Genomic DNA, 20,238 nt, shown 5'->3' on the forward strand with positions numbered 1-20,238 from the left:
CCCCCACTTCATCCTTACTGAAATCCCAACCCACCATCTGTGGCGTCTGGTAAAATGGTTATGTTCTATGCCATTGCACTCAGAAGACATGACTTTGATTCCAGAGTGAGGATATGCTTGTTTTTTTTAATCGAGTGTCTTTGTTTTGTCTGCTAGCAGGGCTTTGTACATTATATCTCTCTCAGCCAGGGATTTGCCCTGACAGCCAGGGCAGGAGTAGCCTGCCTTTGAAATAATTCAAATTTGTCTGGACTGGTGACGTATAATATTCACAAAAGGTACTGTCCTCTCTCACTCCCCTCAACCCCCCATCCCTCTCTACACCCCCCGCCACCCCCACCAATGTGTGGTTGTCTGACACTCTAGTGAGGTTTGCACCTAGTTTACTATCAAATATCTATCGGTCATTATCTCTTCTTCCTTTTTTTTTCTTTGCATGTTATTGTCTAGTAACACCTGTTACCTTCGACTTTTATATGACCTATTTGTGTCGCAAGTGCCATACAACTCTCTAACTGAAAATAAACTCCACCCAGACCACCAAGCCATACATTGTGGATGAGTACCTGTCTGAAGACTCCGACTCGGATGACGACTGGCTCAGTGCTCCGGAGTGGTCATCAAGGCGAACCTCTGGTTAGTTCAGGGTGTGCTTTATGCCTCTTCGTGCTTATCTAATTGTCTGTTTTTCCCTCTTTTTCTCTTAGTGGCTCTCTCTCTCTCTCTCTCTCTCTCTCTCTCTCTCTCTCTCTCTCTCTCTCTCTCTCTCTCTCTCTCTCTCTGTCTTTCTCTTTTTCATTTTTTTCTATATGTGTATCTTTCTGTCTCTCCCTATCTCTGTATCTCTCTCTCTCTCTCTGAAAATTTTTTGTTGCCTTTGTCCTCTTTCTTTCTCTCTATCTCTCTCTCTCTCTCTCTCTCTCTGGGTGGTTAGCGGGTGCTCTGGTGTGGCTAGCTTCTTCTTTCCTATCAAACAACTATCGTCTTTATTTTCCCTCCTTCTTTTTTGTGTTTGTTACTCTCTTGTAACACCTCTAATCTTTGGCACTTATATGACCTTATTGTATTGCAAGTGCCATAAAACTCTTACTAAATCTTTAAAATCTCTCTCTCTTTCCCTCTCTCTCTGTGTCTGTAATGACCTGTCCAAGACGTCCACTGATTGAAGACACCAACTTTTCTCCTCAACAATGTACAGCTGTCTTTGACAATTTCGACTGTTTCTGTATTTCTTTTGGTAGAAGATCCATAATCCCACTCAACCTTTTTTAGCCCTCTGACAGACAGGATTGTAATGATGTAGGTGATTTTACACCTTCATCAGCACAATTTAGATAATTTTTTATTGGCTTCTGACTGTGGTTGTCCGGGCCAACCTGGGCTTAGGGTGATACGTCCCTTCAGAAAGACCAAGATACTCAATGAAAATTTTGTCCCCATTTGGGAATGGAACTCTGGTCCCCTGTGTGTGATAGTGAAGCGCCTAACTGAGACAGGATCGTAGAAGCCCACTGGGTTGATGGATACATCGGCATATGATAGCGGCGGCGGTGGCCTAGCGGTAAGGCTACAGAACTCGTAATCATGAGTTTGCAGGTTCAGGGTTTCAAGCCTCCTGCCCGACGTTGTGTCCTTGGGAAAGGCTCTTTACGCAAATTTTCCTTTCCTCACTTCATCCAGGTGAGAATGGGTACCCGGCTATAGAAAGAGAAGATATTGTCAATATGTTGGTGTTTTAGCACCCATATGGCAGCTTGCACTGTATGCTTCCCTGGAAGTTGAAACTGTTTCAGAATTAATGCAATCAGGTCTACTGGGTTAATAGTATAGATTGAAAAGCGCTTACAGCTTGCTGTTGAGCAGGAATTTGCACTATACGAATGCTATCTATTCTCTATTATTATACGTAAAATATTTCCTATTGGCCACTATTATCAGTTTGACTCGTCAAGTTTCTGCTTTCTAAGTGAGGTTTCTTCTAAAATCATCCCCCCCCTTTCCCCTCACCTACTTTTCTCAACCTGCCCAGCAGCAAACCAGTCGGGCGAGAGTGATGACGACAGCGATAAAAGCAAAGATGGGAAATCGAAAAAAGATGAGCCCCCGTCTCGGCAGGTTTCTGTAGATAGCCGCGTTGTGTCCAGTCTGGTGAGTGAGGTGGAACTTCTCCTGTCCTATCTGGACAAGAACGACTATGAGGGTGCTCAGAGAGCTGCCCGGAACTTGAAGGAGTGTGGAGGGGGAGGAGGAGGGGGAGTTTCTCGAGGGCAGATTGGTGAGTCTTTCTGTGTGTTTTCTGTGATTAAAGGGATACATCTAGATTTTTAGTTAGGAAAATGGTGCTGTTTATGTATTGCCATTGTAATTGTAAAATACTCAGAGCCTGTGTTCTTTAATTAGGGTTAAGCGCTATATAAATTTATTAATGTCATGTATTGTTATATTTATTATTAAATTTTTATATAAATTTTTTTATTTCAGAAAATATTATGATTGTTATTATTGTTATTATTATTATTATTATTATTATTATTATTATTATTATTATTATTATTATTATTTTATTACTATTATTGCTTCATCCTTTGAACCTGAAAGGACCATTCAGGGATGTGCTTGCACTTCCTCACAGATACATGAAGATACTGAATAAAATATATTTTCTTGTTAGAGTCAATCTTTTGTCTTTCGTTCGCTAGGTAAAGACCCTGACCATACATCTTAAAAATACTTGTTTTTTTGCAGTGGTTACTTTTGAATAAGTCTACAGCTTATTATGCATCTATGCACTTGAATGTGTTTTGTGAGCGTGTATGCATGTTTGATGGAGTACCAAAATTTCCCCCACCACCAACCTCAAAGAGACTGAACCAACACTTACTTATCTATATTCTATCAGAGGAAGAGTTAAGTCCTTTGCTGCCTGCAGCCAAAATTTCCTCCCCAAAACGGTTGCTCGCACAAGAGCGAAATCACAACATGGATAACGGCAATGGGGAGGAGAGTCAGCCACTTTTAACCACCGACGAAACAATGAACAGGGATCTAGGGGCGAGTGATGGGCCCAGCATCGAGGAGCAGCGGCAAGCTCTGGCACAGCTGGATGATGAGCTCAACGCATTTGAGGAGATGGAGGTTCAGGTCTCACAAGGACTTCCCACGTCTCCCACGGCGACGGCACCCCCAGCCCCGCGACGTCGGTCCAGCAGCGGGAGTGGCATCCCTCGTCTCGTGCGCTCCTCCAGCTCCTGCAGCGAGGATTCCGACTCTGGAATGACAGACAGGAGAAGTGGGATGAGAAACCATCGACGCAGCCCCTCACCTGGCAATGCAGGTTTGCATACTTCCACTTTTCCCTATGTTATGAAATTATAATATGTCATTGTAAGTGGCTTTCAACCATGAGCACAGTTTAGATCATTAAGGAGGTTGTGCAGGTTTGCATACTTTCACTTTTCTCTATGTTGTGAAATTATAATATTCATTGAAAGTGGCTTTAAAGCCCCCCCTTAGAACAATTTAGGTCATTTAGGAGGTTCGCTGCTTCCACCCTGCCTATCAAGACCAATCAGAGTTGAGTAGAATACAGCATAACAGCAGCCAGAAGGAGATGCATGATTTTTTAAAAATGCTCCACACAGGTTTCAGACTTTTTTCTTTTGTGTGCCACAGCAAAGAGTCTTAACAGCTGCACTGCAGATGCAGGTCATTTTGCTCATGGTAACCCTTGAATATCTTTCTCAGTGGTGGTGTTATTGATCACCTGGGTAGGCTGTACAACTGGTAGTCTGACAGTTGTGTGTTTTATTCCTGGCTGCTCCAGTTCTGTTATTGTGTCAGTATAGGCTCTTGTGTTTTAATGGTGAGGCCATTGTTTTTCACTGTCAAAGACTTGAGGTCAGTTCTGGTGTTTAGAAGTCACTTTTTTGAGTATCTCACACAAAGTTACTTTATTGAGTATCTCACAGTCGAAATGCTAGGATATTGTTTTCCACTCAGCCCGGGTTAACCCTAACAGGTAGGGTTAAAGCAGCCTGCCCCCTAAATGATCTGAATGGTGTCGGTGGGGGTGTAAAATGTAAACATTGAATTTATCAATGTGCCTTTGGGAAAGACACCTTACAAGATTTTGTATGATTCATTTTAAAGTGCCATTGGGTACAGGCATCCACAAGGATAGAAAGTGCTATAACCTGAAACAGACTAAACTCGGGTCTTGTAACATATGTGATCTTTTTTTTATTTGCTCCCAGTACGGAAACATGGGTCTGTGTTGTAATAGTTAGGCATGTTGCCTTGCTTGCAAAAGATGGGGGTTCTTTTGCCATGTGAGGAGAGATATTTTATTTTTGTTCATTTACATGCACTTACCAAATGTGTAACATGGTGGTGAAATCAGATGTTCATCAAAATAATGAAATTGAAGAAACCGCCCCTTTTTCTTCTTGTTGGACAATTTAAACAATTTTTTTTCTTGGTTCAACACCTTTCATATCCATTTAAAAACACATTTGTTTGGATTTTTCTGAAAAACGGTAATCAAAGGCACAAAAAATATGACTTGCAGTGTTTAAAGACACTGAAGCTTTGGAAGTCACCAAATTTTGGCGGCCATTTTCTCACTAGTTTAACCTCTGACATCAGGCAACCCTCACCTCCTTCAATCGCAAATAATTCTCTCAACTTTTATTTATGGTAGATGGGTTGTTTTTTTTTTTCATCAAAAGCAAAACAAATGAACAAGCATTAAGTAAAACCAGTAACTCCATATGCCCAGAAATTGATAAGTGCCTGTTTCTACCATGTTGTGACACAAATAGTCTGTTTGTACATCCGTAGGGCAAACCTCTGGGATCCCCAGATTTGGTGGTAGTCGACCACTGGCTCGGATGGTTCCCAAGCTGGCAGAAGCAGATGGGAACTCCAGTCAGACCAAGTCAGGACTAAATAATGCAGTAAGCCTCACTTTTCATTCTCTGTGGCCCACACAACCTCCTCCCCACTACCACCACCATTTACCCCAAACACCATACCTGTTTATTGTAGGAATTAATTTTGAATTTGCCCCAGTGGTGGTCCGAAAGGCCAACTCTTTTCAATTTTAGAATCATTAAAGGGGGGGGGGGGGGGGAGCAACTGAAGGCTACCTCACTTATTAGTTGATAAATTGTTACCAAATTTCACACATATAACAAGCGTAATAAGGAGTTTTAAAATCCGCAATCAAATTTGAGAAAAAAAATTTGTTTCCTTGGATGCGATGGCCAAATTGAATTTTGTTGACATGTCTTAAGTAATTAATACCGCTTTTATTTTTCCTAGAAATAAATTGTTTATTTGCCTGCATCTGGGCAAACAATAGATATACAAATTTGTGTGATGAATTTTTCCTAAACGTACTAGATAATTTTTAAGGAATTTTTTCCTGAGGTAGTATTCATGTTTGCAAAAAGATCTGTGAAAATCCACACTCCAAACACCACCAACAAAAAACTATTCTATATATAAAAAATTTATCTCCCAAATTTTTAGTATTACATCTTTTCTTCTTTCTGTGAAAATTTCATGAAGATTGGATAAAAAATGGTGGTTATTTTAAAAAGTATAGAGAAAAACCACATTTCGAGAAAACAGGCGACAAAGAAAAATAAAAGATTGACTTTATGAAGAAATAATGGTGACAAACATGCCCGGTATAGGAAGAAATAAGGCTTTAATAGGGGGTTCTAATGCGATGAAATAGTTGTAAGAGAGGCTGAAGAAGCTAAAAATGCCTACAACTTAAAATCCATAGTTTTGAGCCAAATCTGGATTTTCAGGGTACCCCCCCCCCCCCCCCCCCCCCGCCTTAAGGGGACCTTACCATACAAAACTTCTACATAAGACCTCCAGAATTTATTGTCCTTTTTCAAGGGGCCTAGGTGCTTGATCCTTCCTACTCTGGGTACAGGTGGTGTAAAAAACATTTTTTTTTAACCCTATCCGTACGTCGTGTTTTACTGTTGTATCTATACGATGTGGGGAACTGTGTGCCACCACTTTCAAAGATAAAATTTACGCGTTAATCCGATCTGTACGCTTTGCATAAAAGTCTGGCAAAATGATTTTTTTGAGAAATACTGAAAGTTTCAAAAAGATCTTAGTACTAGAAGTATTCTAAAATGTGAAAAATACAACTCCAGGGGTACAAAATGACCCCAGGGCATATGGATAGGGTTAAACTCGGTGTTGGAACTGGGCTGGGATCTTACAATGGCATGCATAACAAATATAAATATAGATTTTATACTTTCAATAATTCATCAACTTTATATAATATTCAATATTATAATAATACAGACAATCAACACACCATAATGTTACATTATAGGCCTATATAAACCACAGCCCTGGAACAAAATAATATTGGGATACCATTTTCAATAAATTTTGGATCTTCCTTACATGTTTTCTCTGATAATCAAATTTCTTTTTTATGCTTCTCACAAACATAGTATTTTTCAGTACATTATTGCGTCTATGAGGATAATGATAAATTGTAAAGCAGTGAGAGCCCACATACAGTAGGCAAACACATCAACAACTGCAAGATTGTTTATCACTCCTTCCAAGTATCGCTGGGTACAGGCATTTGCATGGATGGTCCTGCCACAGGACCTAATGTCAGGTTTTTTTCAGGTCCAAGCACCTCCCTCCCACGCAAATGTCTGTACCCTGTGGCACTTAGACGGAGTGACAAAAAAGTTTTGCCACCATTTGGTCCTGTTGTTCTGTGCATTCCCTCTGGGTTTTTTTGTGTATGGCACAAAATAAAGATATCATGGAGATCTACTTCTGTTTGACACTGACAGACAGTTGGGCCAAAGGCTTGGAGAGTAAAAGTAAAGAATAGCCGCACATTTCAAATGTGTTTGACCTTGTGTGTAGATCTGGGGGTTACTATAAGGATCACAATGGAATTTCAGCTACATCTTACAGGAACAGAAAATAGAAAACTGATTTTTGTGATGTTTGAAGACCTTGGGTGGAGGAGGGTATACTTTACTTTTAACTTTTACAGCCTCAGTCACGTATATTTTTCTTGACAATAGCATATATTTCCCCCACAGGGTGGCGGCCACCTCAAACCCAATCACATATTTTAACAACTAGCCAGTCATCTCTTAAAATGATTCTTCATTCAATCTTCTACACTCTCATAGAACAGCAGTAAATAAATGGGTTTTTTAATGGCGTGAAAAGTTTGCTGACACAGCCAGTATTAGCTGGGCCTGAGGAGTCAAGGACCCCAGTATTACCTGGACCAAAGTGAAGTGAGAGCTGAAAATAGCTTGGTGCTCTAAGGGTTAACACTTATAGTGACATAAACTTTCTTTGGTTCCCCCAGATGAGTGACAGCAATTACAGGGGTCGTCGCAGCCCCAGCCCTGGCAATCGCCAACTGCAAATGAAGGCAAACATCAGCCCAAAGACATCTTCCACACCTCCTGCTGCTCGTCTTGGTCAGGGGGCGGGGCTAGATGCGGAGATCAGCGGCCTGGATGACAGCAAAGACCCAGAGACTGCAGCTTGGGAGGTCAACATTTCAGACTTCACCGGCCGGGCCAAGAAGAACAAAAAGCGTTCAGGTACTTCACGGCGCTCACAGATCCTACACTCACTCTTTCATAGCAGTTATACAAAAAAGCCATGATCACCCTCGTAGAAGTAAAGTTGGAAAACTCTCGGACCCCCCCCCCCCCCCTTCCACAATTCGAACTGCTTGACAAAGTGGGCAACATCCACAGTCATAGGGGGGCTACAGCTATGTCTTACAGGAATAGAAAACTGCAGGCTTTGATTGTTATGATGCGCAAAGATAATATGAGGGGCTATAGTTTATTTCTACCATATTCATAGGGTTATGTCCAGTTTATATTGATAGAATCTTCAGTGTTATGGGTGTGAGGAGAAAAGTGTAAACAGGAGGATGTCTTGGACTGTGTCACCATATTTTTATTAACGCAAGGCCAGAAATGGGTTGTGGTTGCGTGTTCAGATGATTGTCTTGGATAGGTTGCTGTTGGAGCACGTTTGACTTTTCTCTTAGTACTTCATACTGTAAATGAGACATTTATAGGAGTGATATGATTTCAGGTACATAGCAATGAAAATTTAAAGAAAATTATTAAAATATTTTTCTACCTGTGTCTGTAGTAAAGATGTTACGCACTTCGCTGTTGCACACAGGACAACCAAGTTCAATTCCCAAGTGGAGAGAAAATCTTTTCCGAGAATCTTGGTCTTTCTGCTTGGATGTTGTATACTTCTCGGCCTGGGTTGGCCCTGACAAGCAAGGTCGGAACCCGGCCTCCTAAATGATCTGAATTGTGTCAATGAGGGGGTAAGAACTCATTCATTTTGTTTTGGATATATATTATTTTCCTTTATTCTACCTTAGGGATTCCATCGGTATGGACAAAGTCAGTGGGTAAGGAAGTCTCATCTGTTCAGTCAAGAGGAGACATCTCTCCATCCTCTTCCTCCTCCCAGCTGTCGATGGTTCAAGCATCTCAGACATTCACCGTCCTGTCAGCCTCCCAGTCAGAGAGCATTGAGGCTATTGGGGAGTGTAGGGACCCAACACTGCGTAAGGTCCTTGATCTGAGAAGATGGTGAGTGTCTGTCTGTCTGTCTGTCTATCTGTCTGTCAATCTGTCTGTCTGTCTGTCTGTCTGTCTGTCTGTCTGTCTGTCTGTCTGTCTGTCTGTATATTTGTTTGTCATACTCTCTTGTTCTCTTTCCTTCTGTTTTTCCTTTTCTCTTTCTTTTTGGGCTCTGCACGTGCACCACTAGTTTACCCTACTTCTTTTCTTTCCATCTATTTTTCCTTCCTGTCTGTCTTGTTCTTTCCTTGAACTAAACACTGTTTTTGCATTGACACACTTATCTTAATTGAAACCAAATAATATTTTCTAATGCATCTTCTCTACGGTAAAAAAAAACTATGGGTCTCTGCTAAATCTATATATATTGACTGCTTAGTGTAAGATGCTGCCATAAGCCGTGTTGAAAAGTGGTGTGTTTCAGAGTTTTACAATGAGCAGTTCATCTCTCTCTCTCTCCCAGCGCTGTGGCATCATAAACGGTCAGCGATGTCGACAGCACGCAGGAACTCAACACTTTCTCGGGGGGTCCCTAAAAAGTGCTGAAAGTGGGTCACTGAAATGTCCCAGCAGACGTGTTCTGGCACAATAGTTGGCAGGACATTTCAGGAACTCATGATCCATAGTCCGACAAACCAAGACGACTGCTGCAGAGCGCGTCGACCAACCTGGAACACCAAGACCTCAGCAATGAGCAGTTCAAGTATACATTTTTTAACTGTATACCTTCCTCACCTCCAGCATTCCCTTTTTTCATTTTGAGCTTTGTTTGTCCCAATTCCATAAGGCACTGCATGAGTCGACCCCAGTACAAGACTTCATGCGGCATCTCCTCGGTGGTCTCCTGTTGGAACTTCCTCTTCTCAACGATGGGCCAAGGGAGGTAACTGCTTATATGAAAATCTCCTGAGTAATTAAAATAATATGAATGGGTACAGTCAAAAACAGGCTAAGTCACATTAATTCTACCATAACTGAGCTAATTTTCTGCCTTTTTATAATGGCCTTGGCTTGTTCTTAACTTGATCTGCCTTAATGAAAATACAGTTTGTGAATGACTTAATTGGTTTTTTACTTGATTGATTTCATAGGTATATTCTACAAGTACAGTTAAGGGTTAGTACCCTGTTTTTTTTGGTGTGTTTTTTTTCTAAGATTGACTTATCCTGTTTTTCACTTGACCCTTCATATAAGTTTCATATTACTCTTTCACTCTGCGTTTGTCCTCTTGCCAAATTTCCTCTCCTCGTGCACATGAAAATTTGAATGTAGATTTTTAAAATACCGTTTTAGTAAGAGAATGGCAACCATTTAATGAAAGAATGAGGAGTGTGACAAAGCAGATAATATATTTCAGTAACAGAGCTCCACTTTCAGTCATGGCTAGAAAAACCTTAATTACTCTTAAACAGATCTTGTACCGGAAACCAGGACATCCTGCTTAGTTCAAGTGAAGCAACGTACTTACATCCAGCTCAGGAAAAAATATGTTGAATCAAATCAGGCCTATTGTTCTATTTTCATAACACTTTGTAGATTCTTATACTTCAACTGAAAGTTATGAAAAACTCTTAGGAAGGTCTTAACCTTTTTCTTGTCAGTTTGAAACCTCTGACCCAAGAAGTGGCCATGAAGATCCTGGGATTTCACTCTCCATTTGAGGAGATAAAGTTTGGTCCTTTCACTGGCAACTTGACGCTGATGAGGTGAGTCGGGCTTTATAATTAACCCTTACAGCACCAGGCTACTTTTAGCTCTCACCTCCCTTTGGACCAGATAACACTGAACTCCTTGAACCCTCAGGCCCAGCCAATACAGATTGTGTCTATAATTTTTTGCAATCGCTAAACAAATTTTTGTACTGCTTCTGCTTGAAGTTTTGTAAGATAATATGTAGAATATTTTTTGAGACAATTGGATGAATTATGGTAAAAATACTCAACTGGGTTTGAGTTGGCCAGCACCCTTTGAGCGAAATATGTGTAACTGGGCCTTGGGGAACAAGAACTCGGAAGGGAAATACATGCAGTTGAGGTTGTAACGGTTAATTACATAATGGTAATTGTTTTGCACCCACATTGACACTACTTGGATCATTAAGGAGGCAGGCTGTTTCTCGAAACAGGTGATGCTCGAAGAGATGCCTACCTTTGCGGGAATTGTACTTATAAATGTCTTATGTGTGCGATAATGGAGGGCCTAACCATTACACCACAAACTCTGATGAATTAGGCTGAGAAAATTTCCAGGATGAAATAAGTGTCATGTTCTAGTACAATTGAGTGACTGTCCAAGACAATCACCTGTACAAATGATCACTTTCTACTCCCCCCCCCCTCCCCCTTACTTTTTACAAATATTATAATGACACAGTTCAAGTAGTCACGCCCACCTGTTTTGGAAAAACTTTTTTCTCTTCAATGATGGGTGGTCATTCTAGACAATTTTAACTGTACTTGGAAATTGTTTTTGTGATTCTGCAGCCCCTACCATTTTAGCTGTGGTGCTGCCAAAAAAGATTGGCACTCTGTACAGACAAAAGGCCTGAGTAGGATTATGAACAAAATTTTAATGATCTTGGTCTTGAGTTCCATCTTTTGCCTCAGGTCAATTTGATCCTCAGTTTTTCTTTGCCTTGGTCATTCAAATTTGCTTTCTTTGCTTTTTTTAAGCGGCTGAAATGAGAGAGGAAATTAGGGTAAAATAAGAGAAAGGACATAAAGATCTGTCTTTGTGGGTGAAAGCAAAGTCCCCATTCAAACACGGGAATCTGTATCATCATGATGCGCGATTACAGAGAGGGTTTGTTATACCTTACTTTTATTTTTTTGTGTATGGTCTATGCTTCAGATGGTTCCGACGACTCAACTCTCACTTTGGCGTGACCGGCCGCTGTTACTACATGTTCAAGCCGCGCGGCCGAAACAAGACAGTCGGAGTGACTAGTGAGATGGCACTGGAGAAGCTGAAGGAGGGCCTGAAGGACCCCAACACAACCTTCGTCTACCACTGCCACAACCACTACTTCTGCCCCATAGGCTACGAGGAAACACCCGTTTTCTGTGTGGACGCCTACAGGTAATTTTGAGATAGTAGCGTGGGTGCTTGCAGGATGTTATTATTAACTCTTTTACTACCAGGGATTTTTTCTCACCTGTACCGGGCCGTGTCTGTGACTTGCTTTATGATTCTGCCTACCCTTGGACGAATTAAAGATTTTGAGTTCAATTTTCAATTTTAGCCTCATGTATTACATATGAAAATAAAAGGGAAATAATGACCTATCTCAACATGTTAATAAAAAGGACAATTCTTCAGCCTGAGATTTCAGTTTCTTTTTTTTAGTAGAGGTTTTACGGTGCTCTCAACTGCATAAGGTCATGTGAGCACCAAAGGGTGGATGTCAACAGAGAAGCCCTTACAGGGAATCAGGCTTACTCTGCTCACCTCTCTAGCTTCAACAGCACAAAGTCTGCTTCGACTATCGAGGCACCCCGGAAATAGCGGGTCACAAGAGTGTGACAAACATATATAAAGAAGTAGAGGAATAATGACGATAGTAAGGATTAGGAAAGAAAAAGCAGCAGTTCCCTGTTAAAGTTCAGGCACAGTTATGAGCATGACATTGATGAATCAGCCCATTAACAATTACAATTCTACTGTGCATAAGAACATGGTTAATGTCCCCCCTTTGGGAATGGCCTAAAGACACTTCAGCCAGTAGTAACCCCCCCCCCGGCCACAGGGTATTTCAGTTTCGTTTATTACAAAAGTATGGGTGATTTGAAGCAGAAAGTGGCAAGCCGTCTCGCGGTAGTGAAAGAGTTAAGTCCTGTCCTGTTTCTCTCCTTTTTCTTTTGTGGTTTCTGTGTGGACGCATACAGGTAAATTTGAGAGAGTAGGGTGGGCACTTTGTAGATCTTTCTCAGTTAATCTTCATTCATTCATTCATTCTTACATTCATTCATACATTCATTCATTCATTTATTCATACATTCATTCATTCATTGATTCATCTCTTGTCTCACAGGCAGCTGTGTGCTGTTAGCAAAGGTATTTTTGGTCTACCTCTGCCTCTTTTGTCTTTTATTTTTCCAATGAGAGCAAATAATGTAAATATTATGCTGAAACTCATTATTGCTCTCACACTCAATGTCTCTTCAACATTTGCGACACTCTTGTGACTTGTGGAACAGTGGCTTCCTCAACCCTGAGGCGATCGAGTCCTGGATCCTCATTGGAGAAACAAGCAGGAAATATCCGGCCATACACTGTAAACTGTAAGTCTCTAAAATTTTACTTCATTCAGAGGTTCTGATTTGCTAGATAAATCAGGAAATCAGTATTTCTGACATCATCTGTATTTTGCCTGATGTCAGGGACTTTATGTAAAAAGTCTTGATACTAGCTTTATTGGAAAATGTGATCCATAAATCTTGAGTCCCCAAGCATGCATTTTCCCTGGATCTGAAAAGTTCAGGATATTTTTTGGTAGCCACTGGGAACTTCTGAATATACTGCAGAGAAAGAAATTGACGGATTGATTTCACCAGCTTCTATGTCACAATACTAATATACACAACATCATAACCAGTGTTTGTAGTGTAGCAGTCAGGCCCTTTGGCATCCTACACAGAAGACATGAATTCAACTATTATGTTGGGATTGTTTTTTATTGAGTATTTCCAGCTGTCTGCTTGTGGTTGAATCCATCTGAGTCTGAGTTGGCCGCGATAGGCAGGGTCATTGTGGGCCCCCCTTTTAAATGATTTAAATGTGTGGATAGGGGTGTAAAGCATTTACAATCGCAATTATTTGTAAACACAACACCATGTCACTTCAAGTTGAGCACACATCTGCTGCAACAAAACAACTTATGTTTAACATCTGTGTAATATTAATTTCCTTTCTTACATCTTCTTTTTTCATTGTTTTGTCTTTCCTTTTTCATTTTTATCCAGATCTCTGCAAATGTCTTCTCTAACTCTAAGACTTTTATTGTTTTGTTTCATTAGGGGTTTTAACCCCCTTACCGAAGTTCTCATAGCTAATTTGTTTTACCATTCTTCCTCTCAGCTGGGACGAAATTTCCACTGACTTGCACTGTGAGAGCCCAAACTTCATCAACATCCGCCAGTCATGGAAAGGTGTCATGCAGCGGAACACCAGCAAGAAGCCGGGTGGGAACCTGCACTGTATCATGACGTTCCAGCGATCTACAGGGATCAGCACGTCTCCCTCGCAGAATAAATCTAGCATCCCGAGGTCATCCCGACTGCCCGTCCGTCCTGGCTCTTCATCCTCGCTAGATGGGGGATCTCTTTCACCAGTGGATGGGGAAGGCGGTCGTCCAGCGTGGAGAGATTTGGACTCATTTTATGAGGAGGAGCAAGGGGATTACGTGGAGACGTTGGATTCTGAAGTTAGTGATGATGAGGTGTCGATGTGGGGGACTTGGAATAGCGGAGTGGGGATAAGGGGACGGGGTGTGGATAGAAGAAGAGAGACAAAGGGGCAGTCTGCAGATAGAAGCAAAGGGGTCAAGGAAGTGTGTGAGGATTGCAATGAGGAGATACAGGAGCCAGCTGTGGAAAGTAAGAGAAAGATGTTTGGGCAGTCTGTGGATAGCAGGGGTAAGATAGTGGGACAAACGGTGGATAGCAGAGGGAAAACATCAGGACAAGCTGTGGATAGCAGAAGGAAGCTCTGGGGACAAACTGCGGATAGCAAAGGGAAGACAGTGGAACCTGCTCTTAATAAGAAAATCACAGATAGCAAAGGGAGAACGTGGGGTCAGACTTTGCTGAGCAAGGGGAGAACACTGGGACAAGCGATGGTTAACAAGGGGAAGGAACTGGAGCAAGCTGTACAGAGCAAAGGGAAACTAATTGGACAGGCCACAGAGAGGAAGGCCAAGGTCTGGGGCAGGTATCGAGAGAGTAAAGTGGAAGCCAAGGAACAGACCGCGAATAGCAAAGTGGGGACAAAGGGACAGACTGTGAATAGCAAAGGGGGGATAAAGGGACAGTCTGGGAATGCCAAGCTCCCAAGAGGGGAAGAGTCCATTCCCAAAAATATACCCAGCAAAGAGAATTTAAAGGAGACAGATATGGACAATGGTGCGAACAGCAAGGAAGAGACAATTGAACAGGAAGCAGATGGTAATACAAAGGGCAAAGAGGAAAAAAAAGAATTGGCTGTGGATATCCAAAAAGATGAAAGAGCGGAGATTGTGAACAGTCGTGTGAAGATATGGATACAGGATGTGGATAGCCAAGTAGAAATAGAAGAGCCGACTGTGGATAGTCAAGTCGAGGTCAAGTTTGAAGAGCCAAACAGCCGGATAGAAACAGGAGAACAGATTGTGAGCCAGGAGGTTGAGATAAGAGAACCAGCTGTGGAATACCAGATAGAGATTGAAAAATCACCTGTGAATAGCCATATAGAAGTTACAGAACTGGCTTTGATTAATAAAGTAGAAGTGGCAGAACCAATTTTGACTCCAGAAATAAAGATAAGAGAGTCCGTCATGTGTAGCCAAGAAGAGAAAAGGGAACCGGCAGTGAACAGCCAAATACCCATAAGAATTCTGGCTGTGGATAGCCATGAAGAAAGAAAAGAACCAACCGTTTATCGCCAGGTTGAAGTGAAGCAGCCATCTGTGTATAGCCAAATAGAAGTGAGAGAAGAAGTGAGAGAACCAACCGTGACCCAAGAAGTGAAGATTAGAGAGCCAGCTCTGTGTAGTCCGACAGAGATAAGAGAACAGGCAGTGAAGAGCCAAATACCAATAAGGATACCAACTTTGGATAGTCAAGCACAGATAGGAGAATCAGTTATAAGCAGTCCATTGGAGATAGCAGAACATACTGCGGATAGCCCCATGGCTGCCAAAAACCACCTGACTGGAAATAGCCACATAGAGATAAGAGAGAACATTTCTGACGGAGAAGTGGCTGTGGATAGCCACGTTGAGATAAAAGAAGATGCTGATGAGGGTACAAGTCCTGACAAATCTGTGCGTAAACATATAGAGTTCTGGGAACAGATGGAAGGGAAGAAAAGTGCACCTAGCAGTAGTGCGGATCTCCAGAGAGGAATAAGTGATAGGACTGATGTGGAGATGGCTGAGGAGGGGAAGGGAATTGACATAGATAAAAGTAATGTTGAAGATGTTGGTGAGGAGAGGGGAGTGGGTCATTTGGTAGGTGACATAGAGGATGAGGATTGTGACTCGGATGGAACGGCAAACGGAGAGGAAAGTGAAAGTTTTGTTAGCGAAAGGGAGGTCACGGGTGATCTGAGTGCAGTGGTTGGTCCGGATGATGATCTTGATGTTGTAAAGGGTGTTGATGATGTGGCAGATGAAAAAAAAGATTCTGAAGATGAAGGTTGTGATGCAGTGGTGGTCAGGGGCGAGATTGATGAAAATGTAGGGCGATTTGAAAATTACAGTAATGAGGATACGGTTTCTGTTGAAGTGGGAAAGGCACACAATATGGGTTTTACTGTGGGTGAAGATGGGAATGTCCTGACAGAAGAAGGAGAGAAAAGTGATGTTCCTGTTTGTGACGAAGGTGTCTATGGGGATGTTGGAGAAGCCACAAGTGACAGGTTGGGGGCAACAGAGACGGCAGGGGAGACAATCGAAATGTGGTAATACTAGAGGGATGAGATGATTTGAAAGCGGTGCCATTCTCTCAGTAGTGTGACCTTGTCTAAATCTTCATGCATCTACGAAGATGTGTGTCAACTTCATATGGTTTTCTGATAGACAGTTACAAAGAAAAAGCCTTTCTGTGTGTTCGTTTCTTGACCTATTTTTATATGTGCGGCGTCGCTGATCGAGTGGTTAGGCTGTTGGGCTTGCGTCCGAAAGATCACGGGTTCAAAGTCTGTCAGTGGCCCGTTGTTGTGTCTGTGGGGAAAGGAACTTTTCAGGAATTTTCCTCACTTTACCCAGGTGGGAATGGGTACGGGGCTATAGACGGCAAAAGATCTAGTCAGTTTTTTAGGGTTTGAGTGATTAACCAGCTGCTTGCGCTGTATGCTTCCTTGGAAGCCAAGAATGTTCATGGGCTTTTAAAGGTTTGCTGGGGTAATAGTACAGTTTGTAAAGCACTTAGAGCTTGCTGTTGACTGGAGATATGAGCTAAACAAATGTTATTTACTATTATTATAATGCTGAGAATGAAATTGTCAGTGGTACGTTAGTGTTTTAATGTCATGTGTTACTGGCCATGGGTTTCAATGTACTATGTACTTCCTCTATGTCTACTGCTAAGGCAAAGTTGTATCATGCATACTGCTTGAGTGCCTGTCAGGAGGCAAAAAAGGCCTTGCATGTATTTTTTTAAGATACTTTCATAACACCTTTTTTTTTGTATAAGAAGTTTACATGCTATTATTAGTATTTTGCAAAAACCTCATATTTACTTTCCCCCATCTTTATGTGTTTTTGGTGATCCTGTATATATTTATTGCCATTCGGGCATCTTTTGAAATTTACATACACATATTCATGATGTGAGAGCTATTGAGCTGAAGAATAGTGTCAGAACAATATATTGCTTCGACTTTCTATTAAATTCCCCTGTAATTTCATATTTTAATTACACTACTCTTTATGCTCTGTAAGACAACCTTAATTTTGGAAATCCTAGCCTATGAGTTATGTGTGTGTGATAGGATCTAACACTAAAATGTAGAACACTACAATTACTTGAGTCGTTAAGAATGGGTCTCTGCTGATCGTTGTCTTGCAGTGGAACTCGACTTCATTTCCATCTGTGACCAGCTTGGGAGGTGGGTCCCTACCGTCACTTCTGTAATCATCACCTGTTGATGGCACAGGGAGTAGACATTGCTGAAGGGGAATTGTGTTCAAGTTGGAAGTGAGAAGATGATACCGAAATGTTCCTTGCATTCTGCTTTTGAAAGGTTGTCAGGTGCTCCTGAGTTGTGAACAGTTCTGTTGACGTTAAAAATTTCTTGTTGCTTTATTTAGAAAGGATTTTCCTGTATCTGTCTATAGAAGGTTGCTTTTAATACTAGGAAGGTGAAGAACGAGTGGAATTTTTTCTGGTGTAATGCATTTATCCTTGGAAATACATTTTCGAAACTGTCCAAGACGGTCATTCATTGGGGAGGAGAAAAGTGGTTGTCTTAGACAGGTGCATATCTTGAACTGTATCATCATAATGTAAAAAATCGCAATGGGGAAAGTAGAAAGTAGTCATTTGTACAGCTGATTGTCTTGGACAGGTGGCGGTTAGAGCAGGTACAACTGTAGTTTAAAGTCACCTTGGGCAGCTGGATTTTCACCGAACATGTTATGCTTTTTTTATCTCTGCATGCTGAATGGTCGAGCTGAACACCTGTTGGAAGCTGTGAAACTTGCTAGTTTTTACAAATTTCAGGAGAGAGGGACAAATGGGAAAGGTTGGAAAATGTTATAAAAGTTAACTCTTTCACACTGCACAAATCATTTCTTTATGTTCCTTTGTCAGGTTCATGAAGTTTTGTTGTTGTGTTGTCTTTCGAAGGAATTACAGGATTGGTCTTTCCTTTTTCGGCTATTTTTTTAGTATGTGTCAATTATTTTTCTCTTTGCGTTACATTTTAGTCCTTTCATGGCTGCATTCTTTTCGTATTTTGGGGTCTGGATTCATACAAAATTTGCTCAATTACTTATTTTATTGATAATTTTTTCTTATATGTCCTCAGAGTGGAGATTGTCTTGAGGTAAATGCCCAACCTTTTCAGGCTTAGATCTAAATCTGTTACTAGCATGCTGTTAACTTGCATTACACCATTGCATATGAACTGATACAGTAATAAGCACAATGTATCTCTAACTTGTATACTACGGGCATGAACAGGTATTCTAACTGCCTTATTGATTAGCTTTACGAAAGCATAAAAACCATTATGCACTGGTTTTTAGACATCTATCTGGCTTTATAATGCAACAATGTGCCTTTGTCTTCAGGTTCAACATGGGTGCTGGTAGGCAAAAATATTTTTCTAACACTTTTTCGTTTTCTATTAATTGACAGAGCAGGGCTCCCAACAATGCATGCAAGAATATTTATTGCAAAAGCCAATGGGTCACATTTCCATATATTATATATGCCAGGTTTTTACTTGTCATCAAATCCGTTCTGCTCTATAGTGCCAAGTATACTGAATAATTGTTTTAAGAACAAAAGAATAGCTTGTTTTTTGTTCAAATATTTTTTATAGATGTGGGTTATTGGCTCTTGACACTTATTTCCTTGTCTTCAGTGAGGGATCAGCACTCCAGTAAAGATAATTTTAACTTGAGATTATACAATCAATTTTCGTTTGCTCTGTCCACATTTCTGGGAGTTCTGCTCGCTGCACAACTTTATTACTAACCTGTTGTTGGTCTTGACCTTGTGACACATCCCTGGTTTGACCTGTAACCTGTTGTTAGCTTTGACCTTGTAACGTGTTGCTAGCTTTGACAATGTAACCTTTTGTTGGCCATGACTTTGTGACCTGTCCTTTACTTTGACTTTGACATTACCCTCTGATATATCATCTGTGCAATGCAATTACAATATACAGGCAAAGAGCAACAAAGCTCACAAAACTGATCACTTATTTCATGGTTTTCATCTTTTTACACAAATCAACTTTTTGGCTCTCGATTAAAAGGTAGTAAATTTATCTGTTTAGAGACTTTCATATTCCTTTAGAATAACACATGTGATGAATTGGTCGTTCACATCGAAAGACAATGTTACCCGTTACCTGTATTACCTGTCCTGGGCAACAACGTCATTGCACACCGGACAGGCCCATAAGTGCTCAGGTCCCCCCAGCACCAAAGCCCGCAAGACAGTGTTGTTTCATGGGTATGACAATGAAACTAGTACCAAGTTTCACAGAGATGGTTACAGCTAAGTAATTACTCACACAAATAAGCTGATCAGAGAGGATATAACTGTTGTTATGCATGTTTGTAATTTCTCTTCTGTGGATCTGGCAAGATGCACACATGCACACTTATATATGTAATATGTCTATATTCATATATCTATCACTTTCATATGTGTATGTATACACTGAAATATTCATAAATAATATATAGCTTACATCACTCATTTTTTTTCCACATGTAGAAAACTTGCACATCCTTATCCTTTGTGCACTAAAGTCACCAATCGAAATCTAGTTGATTTTAAATGCTCTAAACTTTAACACTGCCTTTCCTATTCTTTGTTCTTAATAGTAGTATTTGAGCTTGGGACATGAGTCACTGATAAGAAGTTACATTTTATATATGTGTGATATATAATATAATTTGAGAAATTGTTTACATGAAGATGTTTAGTACCAAATTCCTGCTAACATGGAAGGATTTCTAATCCTTGGGTTTTTTTCCTGTTGATAGCAATTCCCCTTTACACATTAAAACATTCCAGCAGATCTGGTAAACAAGGAAGAATTTTGGGCAATTTCATCATTCGACCCTACTGTCTCTCCCCCCTTTCTTTTTCCTTTCGCAGTAGCCTACCTTTGTCAATACACTTTACACAACATGCTTTGAATAGGCACACCCCCC

The 20,238-nt window shown here is 40.9% G+C and overlaps 1 protein-coding gene across 4 annotated transcripts in view; it reads left to right on the forward strand.

The window, feature by feature from the left end:
* Nucleotides 1–20,238, forward strand: part of LOC101846143 — a gene marked incomplete in the record, with an annotated part of 41,505 nt that overhangs the window by 15,905 nt on the left and 5,362 nt on the right. The window contains 13 exon segments of one of the 4 annotated variants that reach the window (XM_013083524.2): nt 537–636; nt 2,030–2,275; nt 2,900–3,334; nt 4,840–4,955; nt 7,388–7,628; nt 8,441–8,654; nt 9,433–9,528; nt 10,247–10,351; nt 11,496–11,723; nt 12,842–12,925; nt 13,722–14,067; nt 18,372–18,389; nt 18,637–18,653. In XM_013083524.2, coding sequence (XP_012938978.1) covers nt 537–636; nt 2,030–2,275; nt 2,900–3,334; nt 4,840–4,955; nt 7,388–7,628; nt 8,441–8,654; nt 9,433–9,528; nt 10,247–10,351; nt 11,496–11,723; nt 12,842–12,925; nt 13,722–14,067; nt 18,372–18,389; nt 18,637–18,653 — 2,246 coding nt within the window. 4 annotated transcript variants of the gene reach the window in all.

This window comes from Aplysia californica, unplaced genomic scaffold (assembly GCF_000002075.1).
Source record: "Aplysia californica isolate F4 #8 unplaced genomic scaffold, AplCal3.0 scaffold00238, whole genome shotgun sequence".
Taxonomy (NCBI): domain Eukaryota; kingdom Metazoa; phylum Mollusca; class Gastropoda; order Aplysiida; family Aplysiidae; genus Aplysia; species Aplysia californica.